Raw genomic sequence first — 25,391 nt, 5'->3', positions numbered from 1 at the left:
TGCCTGTATTTCATTGGCCGAATTTTGTGTGAACAGAAGGTAATGAGTGAAGCTGTTGAATCATGAAGTGCAATAGTTGAATGCAAAGATTCAGCTGGAGTTTAATAAAGGATTTCAGGACTAGATTAAGCTTCTGAGGAGAACTAGTAACCAACTACTTTTCAGTTTTCAGTAAGCGTCCTGTCCTATGTTATTTCAGGTCATCCAGGTGAGTCGCTAAGGATCAGCCTTCTTATTTATTTTGTGTAGCTTTGAAATTGTAATCTCCCTCCAGAGCATACTGACGTCTGATTCCTCATCCAAACCTCCTTATAAGAAGCTGAAAATTACTGCTCTAGAATCTTGTTTCTGGATCTACTTGCCCAAAATCCCTTCATCCCCAAAATGGCTTTACCAGCTGTAAGTAAGACCGGTGAAGTATTCCTGATAAAAACTAGCTTGATTAACTCATCAGAAACTGGCTAGATGGGGACCACTTTTAGAGGGAATTCTTAACTGGCCATGGTGCTAAACAGGGCATCTTCTGTTGAGGTCCCTGTGGTTAAAGCTGTGAACAATTGTTGCACATGAAAGCAAACTCAGGCCCAAACCTATAGCAGTGTGGCATATTGACCAGGGAGAATGTTGTGAAGCTCTTTCTTGCAGGATGGAACTCTGCCCAGGCACTGCTGAACCTGCTCCAGGCTGCTTAAAGCACATTTTGTATCTTTCAGCCGAAGCAGGGGGCAAGGACAATACGTCTCTGTCCTATATACAGCTTGATCTTGCTTGGAAATGTGACAGAATTTCTGTAATGCAATGAGTCCATTAACGTGATGAATGACTGCAGGGAAACTGCTCATGTTGAAAAGTGGAGTAAGTGGCACCTTTTCCCCACTAGGCTGTCTGACACAATCCTTGCTCCTCTGTGCATCCAAAAGCAAAACAAAACTGTAATTCTGATTAACAAGGAGGAAGCCTGTGTTGGTCTTACTCTGTTCCGAAGGAATCAGAAAGTATCACAGGCTCTATGTGAATGTTACTCACATCTACTTTGCTTATACTTATGTATCATTTGAATGAACAAGTTATCTGCATCTCATTTTAATGGTGTACAATCAGTGTGTATATATATATATATAGAGAGAGAGAGATTAGTTTTAAAAATATTCTGAAATATTAGAAAAATTGAAGGCCTAATTTAAAGCTATTTTCAGACCACCTTGTTCTAGCTGAGTATGGGACATCTGACTCATTTTTCACCTAGCTAAGATTCTTTTGCACAGTTTCTCCAGTGTTCTGAATGTCAACTCTTTTTGCTTGTACTTCAAGCATACATAATCATTTCATCTCTGTTTTAATTTAAAAAATAATATAGCCCTAAGAAAATTAAATTAAAAACATGCCAAGAAAATCCTGTTTTATATTCCTATTTGAGGTCCTGTAGACCCTCGGTGCTGTATCTTATCTATACATAACACCAGTTGCTATAAAATATTTCAGTGCTAGACAGTAACAAATAGTTGATGGGTCCAACAGCATAAAGCCATGTAGTTGTCCAGCTATGCTACCTAACCCAATAGGGAAGCATCTGTAACTAGCTTATTTATGAGTGGAGGGGGAAGGAAGGGAACCCCTACACACATAGTCTCTTTGTTTTCCCACTAGGTGAGTGATGCCAGGATGCTCTGGGGAATTGAGACTTGTTTGTCTAGGGTGTCTCGGGTCTGGGGGTGTACTGGGCTTACTTGGGCTTGTGGGCCTCGGGCAATGAGACTATTTAATTGTACTGGGGGTGTACTGGGGGTGTACCCCTTGTTGCTTCCTGGGGACTCATTGCTCCTTTGATGGTAACAGGGCTGAGGAGCAGGATGTTGTCTATATGGAGGTGGCTTGGAGTATTTCCTCCAAGGTGCTGGATGTAAATACCCAAGGAGCGGAGAGTTGCACAGAAGTCTTTGAAGGTGTGTAACAACTAGTCTGATTTTTTTGCTAAGCAGATTGTTGCCCTTGAAGGGGTGGTCTTACATGTAGCATAAACTTCCTTGGGAAAACCAGAGGAGTGAAGGCATGAAACCCACTTCATGACAACTGCAGTCACCATGGATTGGGAAGCTGTTGGATGTAGTGGACACAGTGCCAGGAGGGGTGACCTAGCTATCAGCTTTCCCTCATCAAGAATAGCCGGCAACTGAGGCCTGAACTCCTGTGGAAGCTTGTTAGCAAACTCAATTTATTATCCTTAATAAAGTTGTATTTAGACATCCGTGCCTGTTAATATGCTCTATGAAATTGTAGGCTAGTGAAAGAAAAACTTTTTCTTCTGAGGTGATCCAATCTTCTGGCATCTTTGTTGGAAGGGATGGATCTAGATTGGTGCAGTGTATTGTGATCAGTGATTGCCTGGACAACTAAGGAATTCAGGGTGCAGTGAGAAAACAAATATTTCACCTCTTTAGCTGGAACAAAGTACTTTTTCTCCAACTTTTTTTGGAGTCAGGACACAGGTGGCTGGAGTGTTCCAAACTGCTTTGATCAGTTCCAATATGGCTTCCTTGATTAGAGCTCCACCTTGCTAAGGCCTGTAATATGGACACCTTGTGGGTAGGGTCCTGAACATTCTCCAGGGCAATCAGGAGAGGCTCTGCAATCCTCCTTAGGAGGTCCTGAAATTGTTCGGGTAGTGATTTGGTGGCAGTGATGAGACCGATGCTGCTGCCTCATCAGAACATGAGGCAGAGAGCGCCGCAGGGGTTGCTCAATTTGTTCCTCCTCCTCATGGCACTGTTGAGGGAGCTGAGGCTCTTCCCTGTGAGGTGATCTATCACAAACTCCCGCTCAGAGTCCTTGAAGTCAGGAGATCTTAAGGAATTACTGAGTGTGGGGTTGGGGGCAGGAGGCTCATCCATTCTGAGTCATAGGGAGCACTCTCCCTATCCTGGCACTTTGTGCTCTTCAAATCTCACTAATGTACCCCAGGCCCTCAGGTTGTGGGGGGGTCGTGAGGCTCAAGTAAATTTTCAATTTCTTACCTTCTTCCATTGAATATTTTGGCTGACTCTGGGTCTCTTTGCAGCTGTTCCCCATAGCATCTCCCTGCTGACACAAACACAGCCAGCTTCGACAGAACAGAAGAAACATTCAAAATAATGAGCATAACTCCAAATCATGGGCCGATGAAAGGCTCGCACAGTCACTGTAAAAATATCAAGTGTTGAGACCCAGGACTAAAAGTACTGATAAAAGCAGGAGGCTGCCACAATGCAATGCTACAAAAAACAGACCAGAAAAAAGACTTGTGGGGGAGCAGGGCGCCTGTCACTACTTCACTGAAATAATCAGCACTATGTTCTGCAGCAGGGGAAATAAGTGACTAAGACACTGTGATGCTATGTACTGTCCATAGAGCTATTTCATGCACTGTTTTAATGAGCCTGCTGGTTCATTGCTGGGTCCCCTTGGCCTCCACACACACATTTCATGATGACCTAGAGGGCAAAGATTGGGCCACAGGTCACCCCAGGATGGAGGAGCCAGGTCTGCACCTGCTGAAGAGAGGGATACACCACTAAGCGAGCCATAGTAACCAGGAATAGCTAGCGGCAGTGTGAGCAGCAGCCTGTAAACAGCCAGGGAATTGGTGCCGGGGCGACGCCTGGCAGCACAGTCTGAGGGCTGTCAGGCGCGGTCCCTGAAGGGTGGAGGAAGCAGTAGTGCAGGATGAGGGGAACTAGTCCCGCTCACATCTGAAAAAGGAGAGCAGCCAAAAGGGGAGGCAGCGATGGTTGGGCTGGGAGAGGCCCTTTGGGGCTGCTGGTGTGATGAGCAGAGCTAGTGCTGGGAGGAGGCTGCACAGCAATTATGGCTGTGGCGAAGACACCTCAGAAGCTGTTGGGTGGATGGGGAGTGCGGCCTGCAGCAGCTGGGGACAAGTGTGACACCCAGCCCCTCAGTGCAGCAGTGCTCCCCTTTTCCAACTGGCTCTCGGCCAGGTTGTTGTTTCTTCTGGTCCCAATTCCCTAGGCCTGGGCTTGGAGGCTCTGCTCCCTGGCATCCCATCTGTAGCCAACTTTTCAATCACGTCTCACAGAACAACCTTTTTGTCATTTCTTATAGCTGGTCACTGTAGATCAGTGGTTCTCAACCTATTTATCATTGTGGGCTGCATATGCGGCCCACAAAGTATTACCTGGGCCACAAGCTGCGAACCACAGTGCCCCCCTACTTAACCCCCCTGACAAACCCCTGTGTTCAGCATCCTCCGCTCAGCGACCCCTCCACAGCGTGGGGCCAGGAGCGGAGAGCTGGGCATGGGCCATGGGGCAGGGACCCCAACCCCGGACCCTGCTGTGCGGGGACCTCCGACCCCACCATGTGGGGCTGGGGGGCAGCCAGGACCCTGGCTCCAGGACCTTGCTGTGTGGGACTGGGTGGGAGCCCGGAGCCCGCCGGGCGGCAGGGAAGCTGGAGCCCAGAACCCATCATGTGGCAAGGCAGCTGGGAAGCCTGGAGCCCCCAGCTTGTAGCACATAGCTGAGCTGGGCCGCAGCTGTATGCTAATTTAGAACCGCAGCTGTAGATCATTCAGTGCTTTATTTGGGTCAGCTGCAGACCTGGGGCCTTGCCTCTCACAGGACCAGTTACCCAATCCTAGCCCTCAAGGTCACGCATCTTAAAGCACAGAGAGTAGGGGCAGCAAATAAGGAGACAGCAGGTGTGGCTACGCTGTACAGCAGTGTAACAAATGTGTAACCCACACACCTCCTCAGTGTGCGGTGCTCTGTCCCCACTTAGAGAGAGAGATTAATGAGTCTGCTACAGCCTTAGCTAACAGCCATATGGCTTTTAACTCACGCAGTAGAGTCTTATGCATTTAGCTCCAACGAGCTAAAAGCACCAATTCCTGCCATGGGAGGGGTCTACCTGTGTCAGCCCTGCAGTAGATAGGAGCTAGCAAGTCGGTGTGCATGTGACAAAAAGCCAACTTAGCAGCTCCTGCTAACACACATTCCCTGGGCTGCGAGTTCTGTGCGCACCTCTTTCAGACAGCACACAATGTCCTCCTCAGCATGGTGGCTTGATCACCTCATGAGCTCTTCCCAGTACAATATGCTCTACAACTGATCCCTTGGAGCCAGAGCTAATTATTCCCATTCCTTCCTGGCTTCGTCTCAGCCCACTCCTCAACCTCCAGCTCCACAGAGAGACTTAAATATCATTTAAAACACACACACCCTTTGTTGACACTTCATCAAGTCTCATCCAGGATCCGGTCTTCATCATGTGCTCATCTTAGGGTGGTGTATTGCATGAAGAAATTTAGGTTGGGGCTTATTGCTGCCTTCAACCAATTTGGACAGCCCAGTCTCTACTTGGACCAGCTATAATTTACTCTGTATAAATTATGTGTCTTTCCCTCTTTTAGTCCGTCTTGGGAAGGATTTTCGAAACCTCGCATATTTAGTATTAAAATTCACCATATCACAAAGTCTTACTGATGCTGCAGTACCAGGTGCAAACGTCCTAGTTTTAAGCAATATACTGACATTTAAGGCCTTAATATACATTGGTTAGGAGTAAAATGTATTAGGAAGCTGACATTAAAACGGTTCCAATCCTGTGGGATGCCTGGTTGAACATATTGGACTAGCTGTCCAATAAAACACAGCGATTAAAGAGGAGATTCCATTTCTTGGGCTTATGTAAACAGGAACTGATTTTTTTGGTACATCATCTTTGGCATTGTTCCTGACAGGACTCTGGGGCTTCTATGTGAAAACAGCAAAATCTGCTACACCATGAGATGTAAGAATTTTTAATTCTGATGAGGAAAGAGTAGGTTTGTAAACGCTCCACAGAAACAACTGCATTGCTGGTAGGGTCTGTATTTTGGGTGAGCAGCGTGTTCCCCTCCTCGCCAAAAACAGGGTGAAAAGTTCAGGTGTGTTAATGTTGTTCTGTGGCAACACCATGGGCAGTGGGTATACTAGGCTGGGGTGGCCTTGCCTCCCTTGGTACCGCTGCTGCTGATGGACCCCCGATTGCAGGGTTTTTTGGGGGGAAGTTTTTGCCCAAAGACGGGTTCTGGGGTGGCTGAGGAGGCAGTATGTGCTATTCAGCTTCCTCGGTTCATCAGTAATCACTCTGGACTCCAGGGAGATTACTGGTAGCCAATACCACCTCCTCAGTGGCCCTGGAACCTGTGTGGGGCATATCAAAAGCTTCTATGGATGAGAGTGAGAGGCAACCGCATGTGAGGAGGGACAGGGCTTTTCCCAGGGCTGTTGCTACAGCCTTCAGGAAGGGATAGTGTTGCCAGGGTGGTGCCTGTGGTATGGCATAATCTGGCCATAGTAGGTCTTAAGGAGTTGTATGCAGCAAAAACCTGACCCTGCTCCTTGTTAGTATAGTGGTGAATGTATCTGCCTGTCAGGTAAGAGACCAGGGTTCAATTCCACCACAGGGAGAGTAATGCCTTTTGAATGGGGAGAAAGAAATACCTGGCCTGACCAGCATATTTCTCACCTCCTTCTTCTATGGTGACTTCTGTTCACACCCTGAACTGTCGATTTTTCACTTCCAGAGAGACAATTAGCCCACACAGCCACTTCTGCCTGCTTGCCCTCTACGGCGCCTTCCGCCACTGTGACTGGGCCCAGCTTCAAGACCTGCACGTTGGGGCACATTTCGGAGTCGCAAAGGGAAATACTCTGGTCCAGGGCATGAGGACACTCACTTAGCCAAACCGGGGGAGGGGCAGCTGGTCAAGGGGCGAGAAAGAGAAAAGCAGCCAGGCAGCAGGCTGGTCTCCTGTCTTTTTTCCTTTTGTTACCATTTTAACTGTTACAGTAATGGGGAGACTTGATTAATACCTGTGGCCACAGCGTAGGTAGGTGGCCACCCTGAGAGCGCAGAACTGCTGTGTGTCACCTAGTGGCTGGCCATGGTTGTATACTGGTTAGCACTCTGAGCCATGGCTACAGCAACCTCAGCTCGAATCCAAGGCCTTAGCTACACTTGAGAGTTACAGCGCTGGTGGTGGCTTTACAGCGCTGTAACTTACTCCCCGTCCACACTGGCAAGGCACATACAGCGCTGCATCTCCCTGGCTACAGCGCTGCTTGTACTCCACCTCCACGAGAGGAATAAAGACAATAGCGCTGCTGCTGCAGCACTGGGGTGCCAGTGTAAACAGTGATTACTCTTACTATGCTGTAATTGACCTCCGGAACCTTCCCATAATCCTAAGAAAAGAAAGATAACTCTCTTTGTTTTGTTGTGATGCCTCTGTTTGTTTTGTTGTGAACTGGGGCTCCCGGAGCTGCTTATCAAAAAAACAAACACAGCTCCTGTTTGCAGTGAATGAGCAAACAGGCAGGGGGCTCCCTTTGGAAGGCCCACAGCTAGTGTTTGCTTGAAGAGAGCGGGAGGTAGGGCGCTTGAGGAGAGAAGGTGGGCGGGCGGGGAGGGGTCCGTTTCAAGGAGGCTGCTTATCTGGTCTGTGAGGAAAAAACCAAAGAGGGCTAATTGCTTTCAGTGAGTGAGAGAGTGGTGGGGGAGGGGTTGGAACTTGCAAGGCAGGGAGCTGACACAGTGTCGGCTCCAAAACTCCTCTCTCTCTCTCTCTCTCTCTCCCCCACACTCCCTGTCACACTCCACCCCATCTCTTTTGAAAAGCACGTTGCAGCCACTTGAATTATGGGATAGCTGCCCATAATGCACTGCTCCCAATGCCGTTGCAGATGCTGCAAATGTGGCCACGACAGTGCGCTGGTAGCTGTCAGTGTGGCCAGACTGCAGCACTTTCCCTACTCAGCTGTACAAAGACAGGTTTAACGCCCAGCGCTGTACAGTTGCAAGTGTAGCCATACCCCAAGTCACGGCATCGCTTTTCGGTGGCAGAGCTCCTGAGGCGTGCCTAGTGGCTTAGCCTGAGTGCGTCCATTTGCAAAGAGAGCCAGCAGCTGGTCCCTAGTTTCCGCTTGGTGAAGGAAAGTCAATCAAGTAAATCCATCAGAAAAAAGAGTAAGAGGAATTCTTCCTGGGCGCCAACGTCTGGAAATAGCCTATTCCATCCTGGAAATGTCTGTGTTTTGAATGTCTGGCCACTGCAGGTTTAAAGGAAGGATGTGCCGGCCTGAGAAGCTGCGGCCCTCCAGAGGTGCTGCTAAAGCCAAAGGGGCCTTGAGTGAGTTTGTGATGGTGTGACTTTGAGGAGCGGCTGAAGTGCGGAAGGGGGGAAGGTAGCCAGAAATGGTTGTCAGAGGAACAAGGTACTGAGCAGCCCGTCAGTGAGGGAATGGTCCCAGGTAGCCCCCCCCTCCCCCAAAGGCAGCTTGCTGAGGGGCTTTTCCCTGCAGTGGCTTGGGGTATGGGGAGGGGAAGCATGGCACACAGACTGGCCCAGGCCTTCTCTGGCCGAGAGAGGGGGAACTCAGGACTTCTCCTCTGGCCGAGGGAGGGAGCATGCGGGACTTCTGCCGGGGGTGGAGGGGAACTCATGGCCCCAGCTGCAGGGGTGGGGAAGATACACAGCCGGGAGCTAGCCTCCCCTAAGGGGGGGGGGCTCCATCTGCTGCCCGGGGCAGCACCCACTTGCCCAGTCAGGCTTCCTCCCCCACAGATTATTATTAGCACATACAAGTCTCTGTAGTAGTGGGTATTTAAAGGTTTTGAGAGATATGGGTATGTACGTAGATAATATTGTGGACCATGTTCTGAATCAGAAATATTAGGCACAAAGGGCCTATGGAACACCGTCCCTGGTGATTTCAAAGATGTCAGGCTTTGGATGGACAACTTTTACCCTATGTTCCTCCTTCTGGGCTTATGGTTTTCTGACTGGTGCCTAAATACAGTATCCTGGCCATAGTTGGCCCACAGTTGTGTATTATGGGTCCTGCTCTTGCAAAGGGGTAAGTCAGTAATGGCCCCTTACACCCACAGGGAGTCTTGTTGACTTCCATGGGACTCCAGGTGGCAGTATGAGACCACACTTATGAATCTCTTCGGAGGCGCAGGCATGTAGTTTTGTAGCCTAAGTCAGTGGGACTCTGCATGGGGAAGGTAAGACTCTGTGGTTGTAGATTTCTTTGCAGGATTGGGGCCATATTTTTGTATTTCATCTCCCTCCTTCTTCATCACTTTTGATAAAGTACTTCAAACAGAAAGAATGAAAGTAATATAACTTGGGGGAGGCAGTGGGAAGAAAAAACACAGAAGTCATTGACTTAGGATTTTTTTAAAACCTTTTATTAATTAGTTTTGCCAAACAGATAATGGACTCTGAAATTCATTTGCTAAAAAGTTTCAAAGTGAACGCCACACTTGCCTGACACAAAGTATGCCTCTGTGACAGCAGGTACCATCAGCTTATGGCAACCGTTGAAAATAACATTTTTATTTTGTATGCAACAATGTAAACTTCAAAAATAGTAAACTATAACTTTTTTTTCCTTTTTACATAGCATGTGATCTATCACAGATAGAAATTTAATGGCGAACCTAAATCGCATAAGTAAACATCCTGGTGCTTACAAGTTTCATAAAAAGGTGTTACATTACATTTGATGTAAATATCGTACATTTCTTTTTAAAACTCCCAACTGCAGAGTGAAAGCAACTGGCAATTCACTTCATTGGGCTCAAACTGAACAGCATGAACCGTGTTTCTCTAGACCTGGCTGTCAGCTTCCTTGTTCATTTTATTTCAAGTAAAATTTTCCTCTTACTCACACTAGTGTAAATCAAGAGTAACTCCACATGGGGGTAAAATCTGTGCAAGTGAGAAGAGACTCAGGTGCACAGCGCATGAACTTGCAGTCTCTGAGCCCCCTAAATTCCCAACGAAGTCTGTGACTGACAGTGGGCACTTGTTGACTTCCGTGGGAGTTTTAGGAGCACGGGGGCCCCCCTATACTGTAAAATGACAGAAGTTACTTTCAGAGTGACCCGTTCTACACGGCTAAAGACTAGGATTCTGTAGAAGGCACTGTATTTCTCTTGCATGATCTTAAACGTGGAGCGCAGTCATGTGCAGTATAAGGAGACTGGGCTCTTTGCTTCTCCTGTATTACTTCAGTGCAAGCCTTTCAGCACATTAACCTCACTCTTGTTCTAGTACAAAGTGCACTCATCTTCACAGAGCAGTTTCCTAATCTCTCTCTCTCTCCTCTCCCACCTTCCCAAAAAGATTTGCTTTTGGTTTTTTGAAAACTTTTAAAGTTACAAGTATAGCTCTGGTATAAAATAAACATATGACGTAGCATAGCATCTGCTCATTTTAAATCACAGTGTGTGATGCGTCATTCAGTTTCTAATGTTCAAAATATCTGCCCTGCTTCTCATGAAAATTGATCTTTAAAATGATATAAGCAAAGATAATTTGACTATACATTACATTCACTGAAAAAGAGGAGAGAGGTTCTTCTTTTGATTTTTTTTAAAGTGGTAATTCTAAGTGAAAGGTCTGATGTGAAAAAAGTGCAAGCAAATTGGACATGCCAAAACTTGATGCCTTAGACTGTATCATATCAAAACTGTACAGGTATGTACACTATACTGGACGTATGTGCTTCGCAAGAAAAGACCCTTGGATCAGAACATACAATGTTAATCACAGAGTTTCAATAAAAATAACATTAATGAGCGAAGGATGACATGGAAGGGCGAGTTCTCCTGCTTTTGCTCTGCAGTCCTGAAACAATGTCCCCATTCCCCTCGGGGATCTCTTCCTTCTTCCGCACTTTGAGGCGGGTGAGGAGCTTCATTAACCAGACATCCCATTCCTCTGGTAGAAGCAATAAGAGGAAGCCCAGGCCAATGATCACAATGGCAATTACACGGACACTGTTGAAGACAATTTCACTCGTGTAGTGATCAACAACTGTATGAAACATTGAACTGATATTATTAAAAGGGACATGGCGTTGGGGCAGCATCTCACCCCCCACCCCCACACACAACCCCTTCCACACACACAGTCTGCAGTACATTGCTTGCAGAGAAGCAGCACAGGGCAGGCTTTTAATACAGGTGGGGTCTTGCTCGCTTAGAATGAGTGCACTTCTGGACATGAAACACTGGAGAACAAGCCCGTTAGAGACAGACTTATGGGTCTAGAGCTCTCCCTGTTAGTTTAACCTGGGCATTCAGTGAGTCCAGATTACCAAGGGCAGAGAGCAGCCAGAATTTGCCATAAATAGAGCCGGGGTGCTGTGTTGCACTGCACCTCTCACCCTGCACACTAGCCAGTACTGACAGGCGGCTACTTAAAGGTATAGCAAGTCCTGCTGCCTATCCTTGCTTTATAAAGACTCCTGACACCACAGCTCAGGTGTGCATCTCTTTCACCTCCCGAACATGGAGATGCTGAGGGGAAAAATAAGCAAATAAATAAACCATATTCTTAACTCGGGTTAAAACAGCAGTGAAGACATGGCAACTCAGCTTTGAATTTGAATTAGCAGCTTGAGTTCAACCTATAGGGGAACCTGAGGAGGAACACACGCTGCCATCCTGTGTGAAAAGCTGACGTGTTTTCACTGTCATTTTAACCTGAGTTAAGAACTCACCTTTTTGCAGCGCAGATGTATCCTAAGAAGCTCAAAATGTGCTGGGTTTTGGAGGTTCTTTTAGCTGGATTATTCATTATAGCAAAGAGGTTAGGCTTTTACTTTCATTGTTTAAGTGTAAATAGCTGCACATTTGGATTAAATGGCAAAGGACATTGCATAAACAGTATGGTCATTAGTTCCAAGCAAAACTATCAGAATAGTGTGTTTTTACTTCTGGGTTGTGACTCTCAAGATGGCGACGAGCAGGTGTCTGGGGTTTGGGGGGAGGAGAGGTATGCGCCTGATCCTATTCCCTGTATTTCCGCCACTGAGGCAGATTTGGTAGGCCACTTGCGACCACCCTCCTCAGATCCTGGCTGTGATCCACAATCCTTTGTACTGATCCCTGCAGTGCCTTTTGGAAAGCACCACAGAAGGAAGCACAAAAGATGCTAGGGTAGAGCTGCACTGGACCAGCTGCTAGTGTGTGAATGTGCAGCCCTGGTATGACAAGATTTAGCAACCCTGGTGCACAAAGGTCTGCTCTGAACACGTAACAATATTTCACATTTACATAGCACTTTGCAGCAGACAAGCTCAAAGTGGCGTACAAAGACAGGTAAGCATTAGCTCCATTAGAGAAATGAGAAAGCTGTGGCCCCCAGAGACCAAGTGACTTGCCCTAGGACACACAGTGAGTCAGTGGCTGAACTGAGAGTAGAACCCAAGGCTCTTAGCTTGCAAGGCCTCTGCTAACTGTTTTATCACATCGCCTTATTATGAAATAAACTTTGCAGCACAACACATTGTAGTAAAGAGCTCTTGTAATTACAATACTATAATGTTGGGGTACATTGTTGTCTCACTGGTGAGAACCACGTCTTACCTTCTGAAGGCTCCACTAGAAAGTTTTTGGCCTCAAATTTTATTTCCCTTAAGAGTTACTTTTACTTGTAAGTTTTAAATGCCAAAGCCTCCCATATGTATTGCATTCCCAATCTCACTTCAGAGTGCCTGCTGCATCGTGGTGGTCGATATGCATTCTTTTCCCCTTCCTGAGTATCTGCTAAAAGTGCTCTTGCAGAGGACCTGGGGTGGTTCTGCTGTGCAGGAGACTGCAGGGCAGTAATGAGCAGTCACTGCATTGGCACCTCACATCTTCTCCTCTTCTCCCCTGCACAGCTGTGCATTGGGGAGAGGAGCTTTGGGCCTTAGCTGCCTCAAGCTATACACAAGCCTGTGGTTAAAAACCAATAGGAGAGGGGAGCTAACCACACTTGGTGACTATATGGCCTCATGAGTGCTGATGTTAAGCAAAGAAGTGATTCTGCATCACCTTGTGTGCTTAGACTTGAGGAAGAGAATAAATGTATCTGAAAGGAGCTTATGTCCCCCCCACAGGCCCAGGGCCAGCTAAACAAGTGTATGTGAGAGACAGAGAGTGGGTGCATGCACAGAGTGAGGAGCTGGAGGACAACTCTGGTGCTCCTAACCACCTTCCCCACTATGAAGAGCCGAGAGGGGAGAGGCAATGGACAGGCACATTCTGTTTCCCCAGGTTCTGAATCAGAGAAGCTGCTGGAATGGTCTCCATTTCCCTGGGACCGGTGTGGGAGTTAGTGTTTAGTTTTACCAGTTTCCTTTTGTAACCCTGTCAGTGGAGGGGAAACCCGCTGGCAGACACATTCTCCTGCAGAAGAAAGGAGGCAGAGACCGACAGAGGATTCCCAGTGTGGACAATTCTTCTCCCATTACGTGCTGATGTTGCACTGCCTAATGGAAGGGAGGTTCAGAGCCCCATAAATAGAGCTGGTTGAAATTCTCCTCTTTAAACTTTTTTTGTTTTGTTTTTTCCCCCAAAGCAAACATTTGCACGGAAGTTTTTTGTTTCATTCAAAAATTTCAATATTTTTTTAAGAAGACAAAAATATTTTTGAATTTTGGTAACTGTTTTTGTTATTTTGTTGAAACCTCAGAATTTTTTTCATTTCTTTAGACATTTTTCACAGAAAATACCATTTTCTGACCAGCTCGCCCCTTAAACTCCCAGGCCAGGCACCAGTTTCTGTGGCTGCTCTTGCTTATCCCTTATCTCTCAGGAAAGTCTTGCTTCAGAGGGGCTATAGGTTGAAGACTTACAAAATTGTTATAAAAATTTACGAGCCCATGCCAAAATGTACTTGCCTAATCTTTACTATAATGATTGAGGATGTTAAACACCAATGATATTTTACTTGCCCAAGGCTGAACTATTACTATTCATAGGTGCTGGAGCTACGGGTGTGGGGGATACTGCAGCATCCCGTGACTTGTTGTGTTTCCATTATATACAGTTTAGTTTACAGTTTGGTTCAATGGCTCTCAGCACCCCCACTGTACAAATTGTTCCAGCACCCCTGTTACTATTATACACCTCCCAGAGTGATTTCTCAGAATTTTATTTTGAAATGTAATATGATTGGTCTAAGTATGTTTAGCATTAGACACGTTCCCTTGAACTGGTGAAGAACTCAATTAGCAGAACATTTCTTCAGCTATTAGTTTTCATCCAATCACAAGGATGACTGACTTCAAATCAGGTTTATTTTTCAGTATCCTATCTTCTTTGGAAGGTCTGTAGTTTAAAGAACAATATTACAATATGTAATGCAGGAAAATATATATTGTTTTAACCAGTTTGTTCTCTGCTTTTTGTGGGTGTGGATACAAAACATCATTATATTCACCTCTGATAAGCTCTTAGTTTTTAGTTCTGTTGAATGTTTAAACATTAAGAGGCTTTGTATATATAGTAAAATTAAAAAGGAAGTTAAAAATTCTTACTTGCATTGACAGGGACGCTGAGTACAATTCCAAGAGAGATCAAGGTAGGATATGTAATAGCAATTCCAAAATTTAATAGAATATTGAATGCTGAAGTAAGAAAGAAAAACAACTTTCATTTTTAGATACACAGTTCTTGTGAAACCAAGCTTAGCTTATTTTACAGTACAAAGAGAGTATTTAATGGTGCATTTCCCCAGCCTTCAGGTAGCTCCCGTTAGTATTTCTGGAAGTTACCTGTACACAAAGGCCCCTACCCTGCAAGCTGATCTGCCTGGTCAGACCCTTGAGCCTATGGGAGGCCAACTGACTTCAACAGGACTCTGCTGACAGGGATCCGATTGCAGGATTGGGGCCATACAGATCGGAATATGTCCCATATCACACAGTAGTATTCAATAACACAACTACATCCCCGTGACAGTCCCCATTCCCTACGATAATCTAGTCTGTCCTCCCATTTTAAAATTTAATGTCTTCATTTGGGAAATCCTGGGTGAAAAAAGCATTTGGTTCCAGGCATTTTTGCATATCAACTGCCTGTAGATGATGGCTGCACATATAGTAAATCTAACCTTGATGATATTCAACCTGTTTGATAAACAGCATTTCATTTTAAAAGAGAAGATATTGACTAAAATAGAGTTTTTATGACAAATAAATAGCTGTTGAGGAACCAACTTCATCCCTGGTCTCACTCCTTTAAAGTCAATAAGGATATGCCAGGGGGGTGTCTGACCCACAATGTATGTTCGAATATTCTAGAAATGACTGTTTGCATGGATATGGCGCTTTTCAACTCAAAGAACACCAAAGTCTAAATTCTGCACTTTGGTGTCCTTTGAGTTGAAAAGCTATTGCCTTGGCTTAATAACTAAAATGCAGCCACTTCTGTAGTGGAACATGGCGGCTGTTTGAAAGCACAAAGAACTACACTATAATCTAGGACAAGAAGGGGAAAATACTATTTCCAATTGACACATTTTAGCGGGCAGAATGTAATTATCCAAATTAGAACCTGGCTAAGGCACCAGGTTAATACCTCTAATTTAGCAAAGAGCAGCAGGGCATCTTTAATGCTCACATGTAGTCAAGGTTTTTGTTTTACAGCTCATCCAGAAACTCTTCCTTCAGTAGCACAGTACAGCCCTGTCATTAACTAAAGCAAAGAGTGCCACCTACTGAACCACCAACAGTACTGCAGCACACTAGATTGTCTTTGGAGGTTCCTATGCATTTAGGGAGTAAATATAATTACCACTGAAGTTAATGGGAAGAGCCCCACTGACTTCAGCGCTAGTTGGTGAGACCATGGTTGAACTGGCCTGGCTCTGGTTAGCTTGGGAAAGTTGCCAAGCCCGCATCTTCAAACATGTGGGTATTCCATTAGAACCATGGGCATTTTGCATTTGTGTGAAGGAGAGTTTATGAGTATGCACTAGGACAAACTTTATGAGCCCGATTTCTGCAAACCCTTTCGACCGAGTGCAGTGCTTACTACTGAAAGAGTTCTGTGGCTGTCAATGGGACGCTGCACGGCAGTAAGCATTATTCCCAACAGTAATCACAGGAACCGGCCCCACATTTGTAGCTGTGCAATGGGCCCTCCAGATGATGTCTCATGCTAAACTTTGGGAGCAGAAAAAAGACAAATCTACACCATTTCAGAAAAATCTAAACTTCCATGAGGGGGGGGGGAGGCGTGGCCTCTGGCTACTGCTTCCATCAGAGAGTGTTACGAACTTACAGCATTTACTTACTCAATAAGAGAATTGAAAATCCACAAAGGTTCCCCCAAGGAATAACATCAAAAGAGCTCCAGTATTCCACTTTGGTAAAGTACAGAATGACAGGAATACAGGTGATGAAAAGGACATTGAAGACACTTAACACAGACAAGAATAAGGCGGCTTCTCCAAATTTAGCGCTGCCCAGGAGAAGTTTGAACAAAACCTGCAAGAGAAAAAATAAGTGGGTTTGCTTTAACTCAAAAATATGCCTGATCAGCTGACCCCTTTCCACTCCAGCAATATATTAATGCAAGGATTGCGTCTGCAGCCGATACCACTAATGCAACATAAAATATGTATGTGGAGGAGGCTCAGCACTTTTTATCCTGCAAAACAGGAAGGAATTATACAAGAAGTTTCCTGAGTGGCATATTCCCTTAAACCTGTTTTTCTTTGTAATGTTCTCTTCAGAAAACGTAAAAATAAAACTAAAAATGAAAGAATTGGGGAACAAATAAATGCACATGACCTCCTTTATCTGGCTGGCATGTTGCTTAGGCCCTGATCCTGGTTGTAATGTTAACCATAACTCTCAGTCTCCTGCTTTTGATTTTTTTCCCACTCATTAGAACATTCTTATAAGGATTTTAATGTTCAGTTCCTGACGTACACACAACCTTAATTCAATCATAATGTTTCCTGCCTGGGAAAATGTGTGTGTGTGTAAAGCATCTCTCACACCATTGGAAGCTCTGTAAATATACTAAATGAAATAAATTGAGCAGTAATCTTGTGCTGGAGAAAAGAGCTGCGGGGTTTTATAGCTGAGATATTACACAAAGAAGTGCTACTTTTTATACTCTCCCAACATGCTCACCAGCCCCCCCCCCCGGTGTCGCCTCATGAATGTGCCTCAGCCCTGACCTACAGTCATTGCCCTGAGGGATGTGATGGCAATTCAGCGGCCAGGCCCCTTCAATCCCAATCATCTTTGCTTCCAATCACCTGCCAACCAGAGGGCCAATTACCTGCATTAAGGCAGTGGGTTATATAATGTAAATTTTCTTCCCTCTGCTAGGAGCTCAAACCACTCCCATAGGCCACTGGACAGTTGGCAACAGTCTTCACTCACCTAGCAAGTATGTGAACTCTCTAAATCCTATTGCCCATGAAAGGCCGTACATCCTAATGACCAGACCTCAGTCCCCATGCCCCTTAGAATGCCATGTTAAAAGTATACTAAAGAGGGCAGGGAGAGTTACACATTTGGTTCTTCCCTTCTGGTGGGGATGATTTGTTAAAGGGATTTAGGTCTGTGGGGAAGAAAAGGAGAAAAACATTGATTTTTAAAGCAATCTCCCTATGTAACTACAGAGGGGCCCAATTTTGCTCTCAGTTTTACTTACATCAATCTGGAGTAGCACCACTGACTTCAGTGTTTGCATTACATTTACATTAGTAAGTCAAACCTGACTTTGGCCCAGGATTTCCTCTACTGAATGCTAGTCGCTAAAATTCAGTAACTCAATTCAAGCTTTAGAGCATAAATCAAAAGGATGATGGGCGTGTTACTATCTCATTTTGAATCAATCAGAAATCTGTTTATGTTTTGTAGAAAAAAAAGTCACCTGCTACATTTAAGATACAGAAAGTGACGGCTGGCTCATTATGTCAGTATTTTATCACACTTCCCTTAACAGCGAGTTATGGACCCATCCCCACCATCCTATAAGAAATGACAAGGCGAGTTCTGATCATTAGCAGGGACCACCATTCACTTTTGCAGCCGAGGGGGCACTGAGCTTTGGTAACCTTATCTCAGACAGGAGGATGCTGCAGGAGCAGAAAAGGCCCAGTGAACGACAGAGTACAAAGAGGAGTGATTTGCGACCCCTTGTCTGTTTACTTTGAGAAGAGGAGTCAGAGGCAATATGCTAGAGTGATATAACACAATGAATGGGAGAGAGAAGGCTCATTTAGTGTTCCTATTGACTTGTCAGATGGCTTGTTTCCCATCATGAGCTGGCATCAGAAAGACATTTCCTGTTCCGGAATAGCAAAGCACAAAATAGCCAAGGTGCATTGCAACTTTTGCCATGATACATGCAATATATGTGGGCGAGAGTTGGAGCCTGAATGTTGCTAGACTAAACGATCCATTGTACTGTTCTAGGATAGCAAGTCCTATATTCCTATTTCACTATGATTTTAAAGACATTGAGTTTCTGTCTTACATCAAACTACTGTGTATCAAGTAAAATCTAAAGAGGTTAGTGTGCTAGCAGTACTGCTGTTGTTAGATTCAATTAGCCACCATCTCTCCTTTATTTAGTGAGTTTATTCTGCTGAGAACATCCTAATACAACACACAAAACCATGTTAGTGACAGGAAACCATGAGAAATATCTCCACAGTCAGAGCTGGCCAAAGCAGCTACTTTTCATACTCATTATTCTGAGTCCATTCTGGATCAGGTCTTTAATGAATCTGAATTCCAGTTGCTCCTCATTTGATACCTTCAGGGCAGTCTGTCTGGTTATTTCACAGACATGGGTGGCAAGTTTGTAAAAATTTTGGTGGGGCCCAGAACCCGCCCCCAACTCCGCCCCCACCTGCCTAAGGCTCTGGGAGGGGGCTCGGCGGGGGAGGTCTGGGGTGCAGATCCTGGGCTGGGGATTAGGGTGCAGGAAGGGTGCTGGGTGCAGGCTCTGGGCTGGGGCAGGGGGTGGGTGTGCAGGAGGAGGTGAAGGGTGCAGGCTTTGGGATGGAGTTTGGGGTTGGGAAGGGGTGTGTGGGAAGGGGGAGGGAGTTTGGGGATAGGAGGGAGTGCAGGGTGAGGACTGTGGGGCTGAGGATGAGGGGTACATGATGCAGGAGGGGGCTCAGGGCTAGGGAAGAGGGTTGGGCTGTGGGGTGAGGGCTGTGGATGAGGGGTTCATGATGCGAGGGGGCTCAGGGCTAGGGAAGAGGGTTGGGCTGTGGGTGAGGGCTGTGGATGACGGGTTCATGATGCAGGAGGGGGCTCAGGGCTAGGGCAGAGGTTTGGAGTGTGGGGTGAGGGCTGTGGATGACGGGTTCATGATGCAGGAGGGGGCTCAGGGCTAGGGCAGAGGTTTGGAGTGTGGGGTGAGGGCTGTGGATGAGGGGTTCATGATGTGGGGGCGCTCAGGGCTGGGGCAGAGGATTAGGGTGCGGGGGATGAGGGCTCTGGCTGGGGCTGAGGATTAGGGTGCAGGGAGGGTTCATGATGGGGCGCTCAGGGCTGGGGCAGAGGATTAGGGTGCGGGGGATGAGGGCTCTGGCTGGGGCAGAGGATTAGGGTGCAGGGGGATGAGGGCTCTGGCTGGGTGAGGATTAGGGTGCGGGGGGAATGAGGGCTCTGGCTGGGGCAGAGGATTAGGGTGCAGGGGATGAGGGCTCTGGCTGGGGCTGAGGATTAGGGTGGGGATGAGGGCTCTGGCTGGGCTGAGGATTAGGGTGCGGGGGGATGAGGGTCATGATGTGGGGGTGCTCAGGGCTGGGCTGAGGATTAGGGTGCCGGGGGTATGAGGGCTCTGGCTGGGCTGAGGGTTTGGGGTTGGAGAGGCTCAGGGTAAGGGCAGCCTGCCTTGCCAGTACTGGCGGAGGGCAGGCACTAGGACCCTGCGGCAGCAGACAGCAAATCTGCTGGGAGCCCTCCGGGCAGCAGGCAGGGGAGAGGCGCGCTGCGTTCTGTCAGGCAGGGACGCAACACAACGCGGCGGAGGGGGGGGAACACGCGGAGGGGGTGTGGCAGGCGGGGGCTGGGACCTGCTCCAGGCAGGGTCGCGGCGGCGGGGGGAGACCTGCGGTGGCCGGGGCCAATCCAGGCAGGACCGAGGGGGGCGGGGGGGCGGGAAGAGACCCAGCTCCAACTATTGCTGGAGCAGGGCGCCCAGCCCTGAATATTGCTGGGGCCCGGGCCCCACACAAATATATAACCTGCCGCCCATGTTCACAGAGTAATGACAAGGAGTGAGAACAGAGGAGACAGACAGTGAATGTGTCTGTGTAACAGAGACGGCGAAGGAGCTGCAGGAGAGGACTGGAACAACAAGCCAAAGTCAGCTGTTTGTTCCTGCAACTAGTGATGGGAAAATCTGGTATCCGCATAACATGACATTTATGTCTTCATATGCCCCTTTTATCACCAATAAACAAAAACACAAGGCAGAAAATCAATTCTGTTCTGTCTGAATTGACTAGGAGGGAGTGGACTTTAATTTCCAGTCATTCCTGTAATTTCTGACAGTAATCACACCATGCTCCTTGTTCTGAACAGAAGAAAAACTGATTAAAATCCTAGAAACAAAAGCAAATACAGCCCAAAAAAGGAGCATTAGCCCGGTCACTCCTCCTTTCTGAGGGCTAAAGACAGACTGATTCAAGTTTAGGGGTTTTAAAAATGTTCTTATGGTTGTTGTTTACATTAGAGCTACAGCATCTGGGTCTGACTTCCCTTTTTTTAACTGGAGGCCTCTTGCAATCTTTAGTGAACTTATAGTAACTTCATAGCAGGTGAAACCTGAGCTGAAGCTTTCCCCGCCCACAGACTGATGACCCAATTCAGCAAAATACATAAGCTAGCCCCTTAATTTTAAGCATGTACTATTCCCACAAAAATCAATGCTTCAAGTCAGGTCTGTGCTATGCACATTGCTGAATCAGGGTCCAAGTCAGAAGGGTACGGAGACATTTTAAAAGCCAAGAGCTTGAAAAAGCTTTTGGACAAAATTTTCAGACTTGGATTGCTAAAATTTGGCACCTAAATTAAAGGTGCCTGATTCTGAGAGGTGCTGAGCACCTGCAGCTCCTGCTGAAGTGCATTGGAGTAGATGGATTCTTTGGTGGGAGTCATTCCCCCTCCCCCCCAAAAAGTAGGCAATTATTGCTCCTTAAATAGGGACAGACAACGCCAACATAAATAAATATTTCTTGCCAATGTTAAACTGGTCTTTATGCTTATAACAGGTACCCATAAAAAGAGCATGCGATGTTGCCCTGCATAAAGCTTAGGAGAGGCAGTATTTGGTGGTAAGTTGGGACCAGCTCATTAATACAAGGTGGTCAGCATTTTTTAGCCTGAAGAGGTTTGTGTGTATTTACCTTATAAAGAGCAGACATTGAGGCAGATCCCACAACAAGCGCTATTCCAATAACTGAATGACTGTGGAATCCATCAGCATAGGTCATCATGACTATCCCTGCAATAGCAAGTATAGCAGCCACAATCTGGTAGGAAGCAAACAAACAAAGTAAGTGTTATTTAACAGCCCCTGGTGACTGAAATATTTAAGAGCCATTCTGAATGAGAGCTCAACATTTCTGCACCATCTACATCAAGCCTTATTGATGAGAAAAGAGCAACCACAGACAGCAGAGCAGTCTGCTAATGTGTTAAGAGAATATACAAGCCCCACCAGTTGGTTGAGAAACTGCCTGCAAGGAACGGTGAAGAAGAGACTGTGTCAGATCTCAGAGCAACTGGCCAGGTGCTCTTCAGAGCATTGTCTCCTGATAAACCTGAAGAGGGAATTTCAGCTCTGTCACTGAGTCTTGACATCAGGTGGCCTCTGCATCAGGTGTTTGACAATAATACATGACTTTGAATTTCCCAGTGCTTGAAGGAATGAATTAAAATCCAGGTGAGGTGTCAGGGGAAAGGGGCTTATTGAAAAAAACAGTAAAATAAAGAATATCTGAGTATTTTACAAGTCAGCCAGTGAGTTTATTCAGATGTAAAGGGGGAGATAGACTTTATGATTCAGAAGAATGTTTACATTTTGAGTGAGATTTTCAGAAGTGCCTAAAGGATTCATGAGCACATTTTCTATTGACTTTCAGTAGCACTTGGGCTCCTAAATCAGGTGCTTTTGAAAATTCTACCCTATGAGCATAGAGTCTACACTGATTTGGGAGAAGAGCTTAGCTGAGAAAATTGGTTGTGTGCTGCGTATTTAGTATTGACAGTGCTGATCAGTAGGCACAGTAGAGTGGGGAGAGCAGGATGTCTCCTGCTTCATAGACTACTCATACGGATCCCTCGGGGAAGAAAGTCAGCACAGTGTCTCAGCCATCCTGGGCATTTGAAGCAAAGGGATGGAAATAAGGATAATAAAAATAGGAGAATCCCTGTTTATCCTGCAGATTTCGTTAGTTTCACTCCTCCAGGATCTTGGTTGTATATTCTGAAAGGAGTGGCTGGAAAACCAGGGAGAGACCAGTATATCATACATGTTCCATTTAGAAAGGAAAGGGAGATTTTATGTATCAGCCAGGTAAATGCTGTAATGTCACTCCTCAGAGCATCAAAGGCTGAATGCTATTTTTGCCCGAGGAACTTTAGTTGCTCATTGAAGATGCTGGACTGACTGCCCTTGAGGGTAAATTTCTCTTTCTACACAATAGGCGCAGCCTGGCTCATGGCAGCGTAGGTCTCGCCACACTCCCCCGCCAGCACTCCTCAGAGGTGGGCCCTTCTAGGGGTGGAAGGATTCAGTCTCCAAGTCCATTCAATCCTATGCCTCTGCCAGCACTACCGACAGGAAGGCCAGTTAATGCCAAGTGGTGGTTTTGGTGAGAGGCACCTGTTTAAACCTTATATCCAGGCTTCACATTCTTTGCGCTCTTTGTGATGTAATTAGAATAACCCATCCTATTCAAACCATAGCTAGGGGATCCCTGTAATAAGGTTATACAACTTTCAGGCAGGTGAACCCATCAGTTTTTTCCAGAGTCCAAAAATCTACAGCCTTAGAGAATATAATAGAATTTAAGCTACAAGGAAGAGCTGAAAAGCTTAAATACTAACTAACCTGACATACCACAGCTGGATGGGGGCAGGCTGGATGGAGGCAGTTTACAGATTTAGGGCCAAATTTTAAAACTAAGGTTCTAGGTTGCACCTGCAAAAGTGTACATGCACAAGTAATCAAACATACAACCTATTTCTATATATGGCTATGCCACTACCTGCACAGTTACTCTTGTGCGCATGAATGTACAATTTTGCTAGTGTTTCTTTAGTGAGTTAGAATCATATGAGCAGAACAAAGGATAAAATCAGAAGAGACTGAAACATTTGAAAATTGTATCTATTCTGTATAGAGCTGGGACCTTTAGCTAAATAAAATTAATACTCAATATTAGAAATGCTAATGAGATGGGGTTTGATCCGACAAGTTGCTGACTATAATGGGAGTTGAGAGAGCTCAGCACTTTGCAGGATTCATAGACTCTAACGCCAGAAGGGTTCACTGTGATCATCTAGTCTGACCTGCAGAGCACAGGCCACAGAACTTCCCTCAATAATTCCTGTTTGAACTAGAGAAGATCTTTTAGAAAAATGTCCAGTCTTGATTTACAAATTGCCAGTGACTGAGAATACCACAAACCTTGGTAAACTGTAAACTGAAAGCCTCTTTCATCCTGGACCTGGTGGAGAACTGAGCCCTCAATATCTAATTTTAACTATTTCTTGAGGCTTCGCTGCCTTACAGAATCTGAAACACTAGTGCAGCTCCTCAGCAGTAGATTATAAATAAGGCTACGATTTAATCATGGGTATTTATAGTAAAAGTCATGGTCAGGTCATGGTCAATAAACAAAAAATTCATGGCCCTGTCCATGATTTATACTATAAATACCCCTGACTAAATCTTGGGGCAGCCACTGCTGCGGGGGGCGCCCCGAGGGGCTGCTGCTGCAGGGTGTGTGTGTGTGTCACGGAGGGCCGCTGCTTGGGGGTGGCGCGCCACGGGGAGCTATTGCTGTGGGGTGTGAGCCATGGGGGCGCCGCTTCTGAGGGGTGCCCCAGGGGTCGCTGCTGGGAGGGGCAGGGCCGCTGGAACAACGGCTGCTCTGGCCGCCCCGGGGACTGCTGCTCGGGCGGTCCCCGGGGCCAGCTGCTTGGGTGGCCCTGGGGTCAGCCACACTGGCCACTGCAGAAGTCATAGAGGTTGCGGAAAGTCACGGAATCCATGACTTCCGTGACAGACACCACGTGTTTGGCCCTAATTATAAAATCTTTGGCGCAGGGTTATATGTTTGTAGGGTGTCTAGTGCAGTGGGACCCTGGCCTCGAGGTAAATAATAAATAACAACTAACTGTGACTCCGAACACTTAGCCCCTGATTTTAGAAAGGGGCCCACCATTTTAGAAGTTCACCCCCAAATTAAATTCCAAACACATGGTGTTTGTCCTTGTACCTGAACAAATCAGCTCCACTATGACTCAGGAACTTACAGAAAAGGGAAGGAACAGAAGGAAGAAAAGGTGGCCAGCCATCAACCAAGGAAAAAGGAGGAGACTCCATTCTAATCCCCAGTCATAAAGGGAAGTACCCTAGCACACTTGCTACTCAATACACAGTGAAAAGAAAGAAGAACAAAATCTCATTGCAGCATCTTCCCTCCACCAAAATGCTCAAGCCCTTCCCTGGAGGAGCCCTTGCTAATCCCCATGAAAGATATGAAAGAGTCAAGGAAGAGCCTGTCCTCTCTGCCCATTTTCCAGGGGAAACAAAATACATCCCACACCTGCAATACATTTGCCACTACTCAGACAAGAAGTCAATATCCAAGAAGTTCAAGTATCCCAGAAAGTTCTCCCTCATCCTCTAGCACCTTGCCAGTTAATAGCTGGGTGAGGAGAATGTAACATGTCACTCTCATTCAGCACAAAAGGGAGACAGTTCCTCGTGAAAATCACTTGGACTAAATCTTTGATTAGTGCCAGGCACCACTATGGAGACTGAAGTTTGGAAGGGGTACAGCACCTCTCCATGATCTATAACCTTCCTTGTCATGTTGTTCCTCCCTCTGGTACCACATGCCATCAATGACAGGAGGAGATACCTTGGCATACCTATGGTTTTAAAGCACTATTTCCTTATCAGGGACTATTGGAGAACTGTGTCTCCATTTATTTGCTACTGATTTACTGACAAGTTGGCTTATCCCAAGACAATACTAAAAATTAATAAAGAAAAATTAAAGATGCTTCAGACCAAACCCTAGATCCAGCCCATTCATCACTTCACTCCCTTTCCTCTCTTGAAATGGGGGAAAGTTCAGACCTGGATCCACTCTTCAGTCATTAGCGCTGTACTCAATCAAGCCAAAACCCCAGATCTGAGCCTAGGAATCCAGATACGATCCTTCTGACATGAATGCATCATTACCAGTATCTTCCATTTATACAGTGCCTTTCATCCAGCAGGGTTACAAAGCATTCTGCCAACACACCATCTTTCTTGCCCGTGTGTGTGATTGTATGTTTACAATC

The 25,391-nt window shown here is 46.2% G+C and overlaps 1 protein-coding gene and 1 long non-coding RNA gene across 6 annotated transcripts in view; one reads left to right on the top strand and one right to left on the bottom strand.

Moving 5' to 3' along the window:
- Positions 1-233: 233 nt before the first annotated feature.
- On the top strand, positions 234-20,271 carry LOC123365683. The gene is made up of 3 exons (XR_006577696.1): positions 234-399; positions 14,370-14,401; positions 20,067-20,271. It is a non-coding gene; the product is annotated as an uncharacterized LOC123365683 (long non-coding RNA).
- SLC35F3 (solute carrier family 35 member F3) overlaps positions 9,369-25,391 on the bottom strand; it is a 266,282-nt gene continuing 250,259 nt past the window's right edge. For all 5 annotated transcript variants that reach the window (XM_045008486.1, XM_045008490.1, XM_045008487.1 and 2 more), the window contains 4 exons: positions 21,212-21,337; positions 16,118-16,310; positions 14,358-14,447; positions 9,369-10,864 (listed from right to left, as the gene is read on the bottom strand). In XM_045008486.1, the coding sequence (XP_044864421.1) occupies positions 10,620-10,864; positions 14,358-14,447; positions 16,118-16,310; positions 21,212-21,337 (654 nt within the window). In that variant the 3' untranslated portion in view covers positions 9,369-10,619. The remainder of the gene's footprint in view (positions 10,865-14,357; positions 14,448-16,117; positions 16,311-21,211; positions 21,338-25,391) is intronic.

The sequence above is a fragment of the Mauremys mutica genome, chromosome 3, assembly GCF_020497125.1.
Source record: "Mauremys mutica isolate MM-2020 ecotype Southern chromosome 3, ASM2049712v1, whole genome shotgun sequence".
Classification (NCBI taxonomy): Eukaryota; Metazoa; Chordata; order Testudines; family Geoemydidae; genus Mauremys; species Mauremys mutica.
Note: the sequence above shows the minus strand (reverse complement) of the source record. Positions and strands in the feature narration are given on the sequence as shown.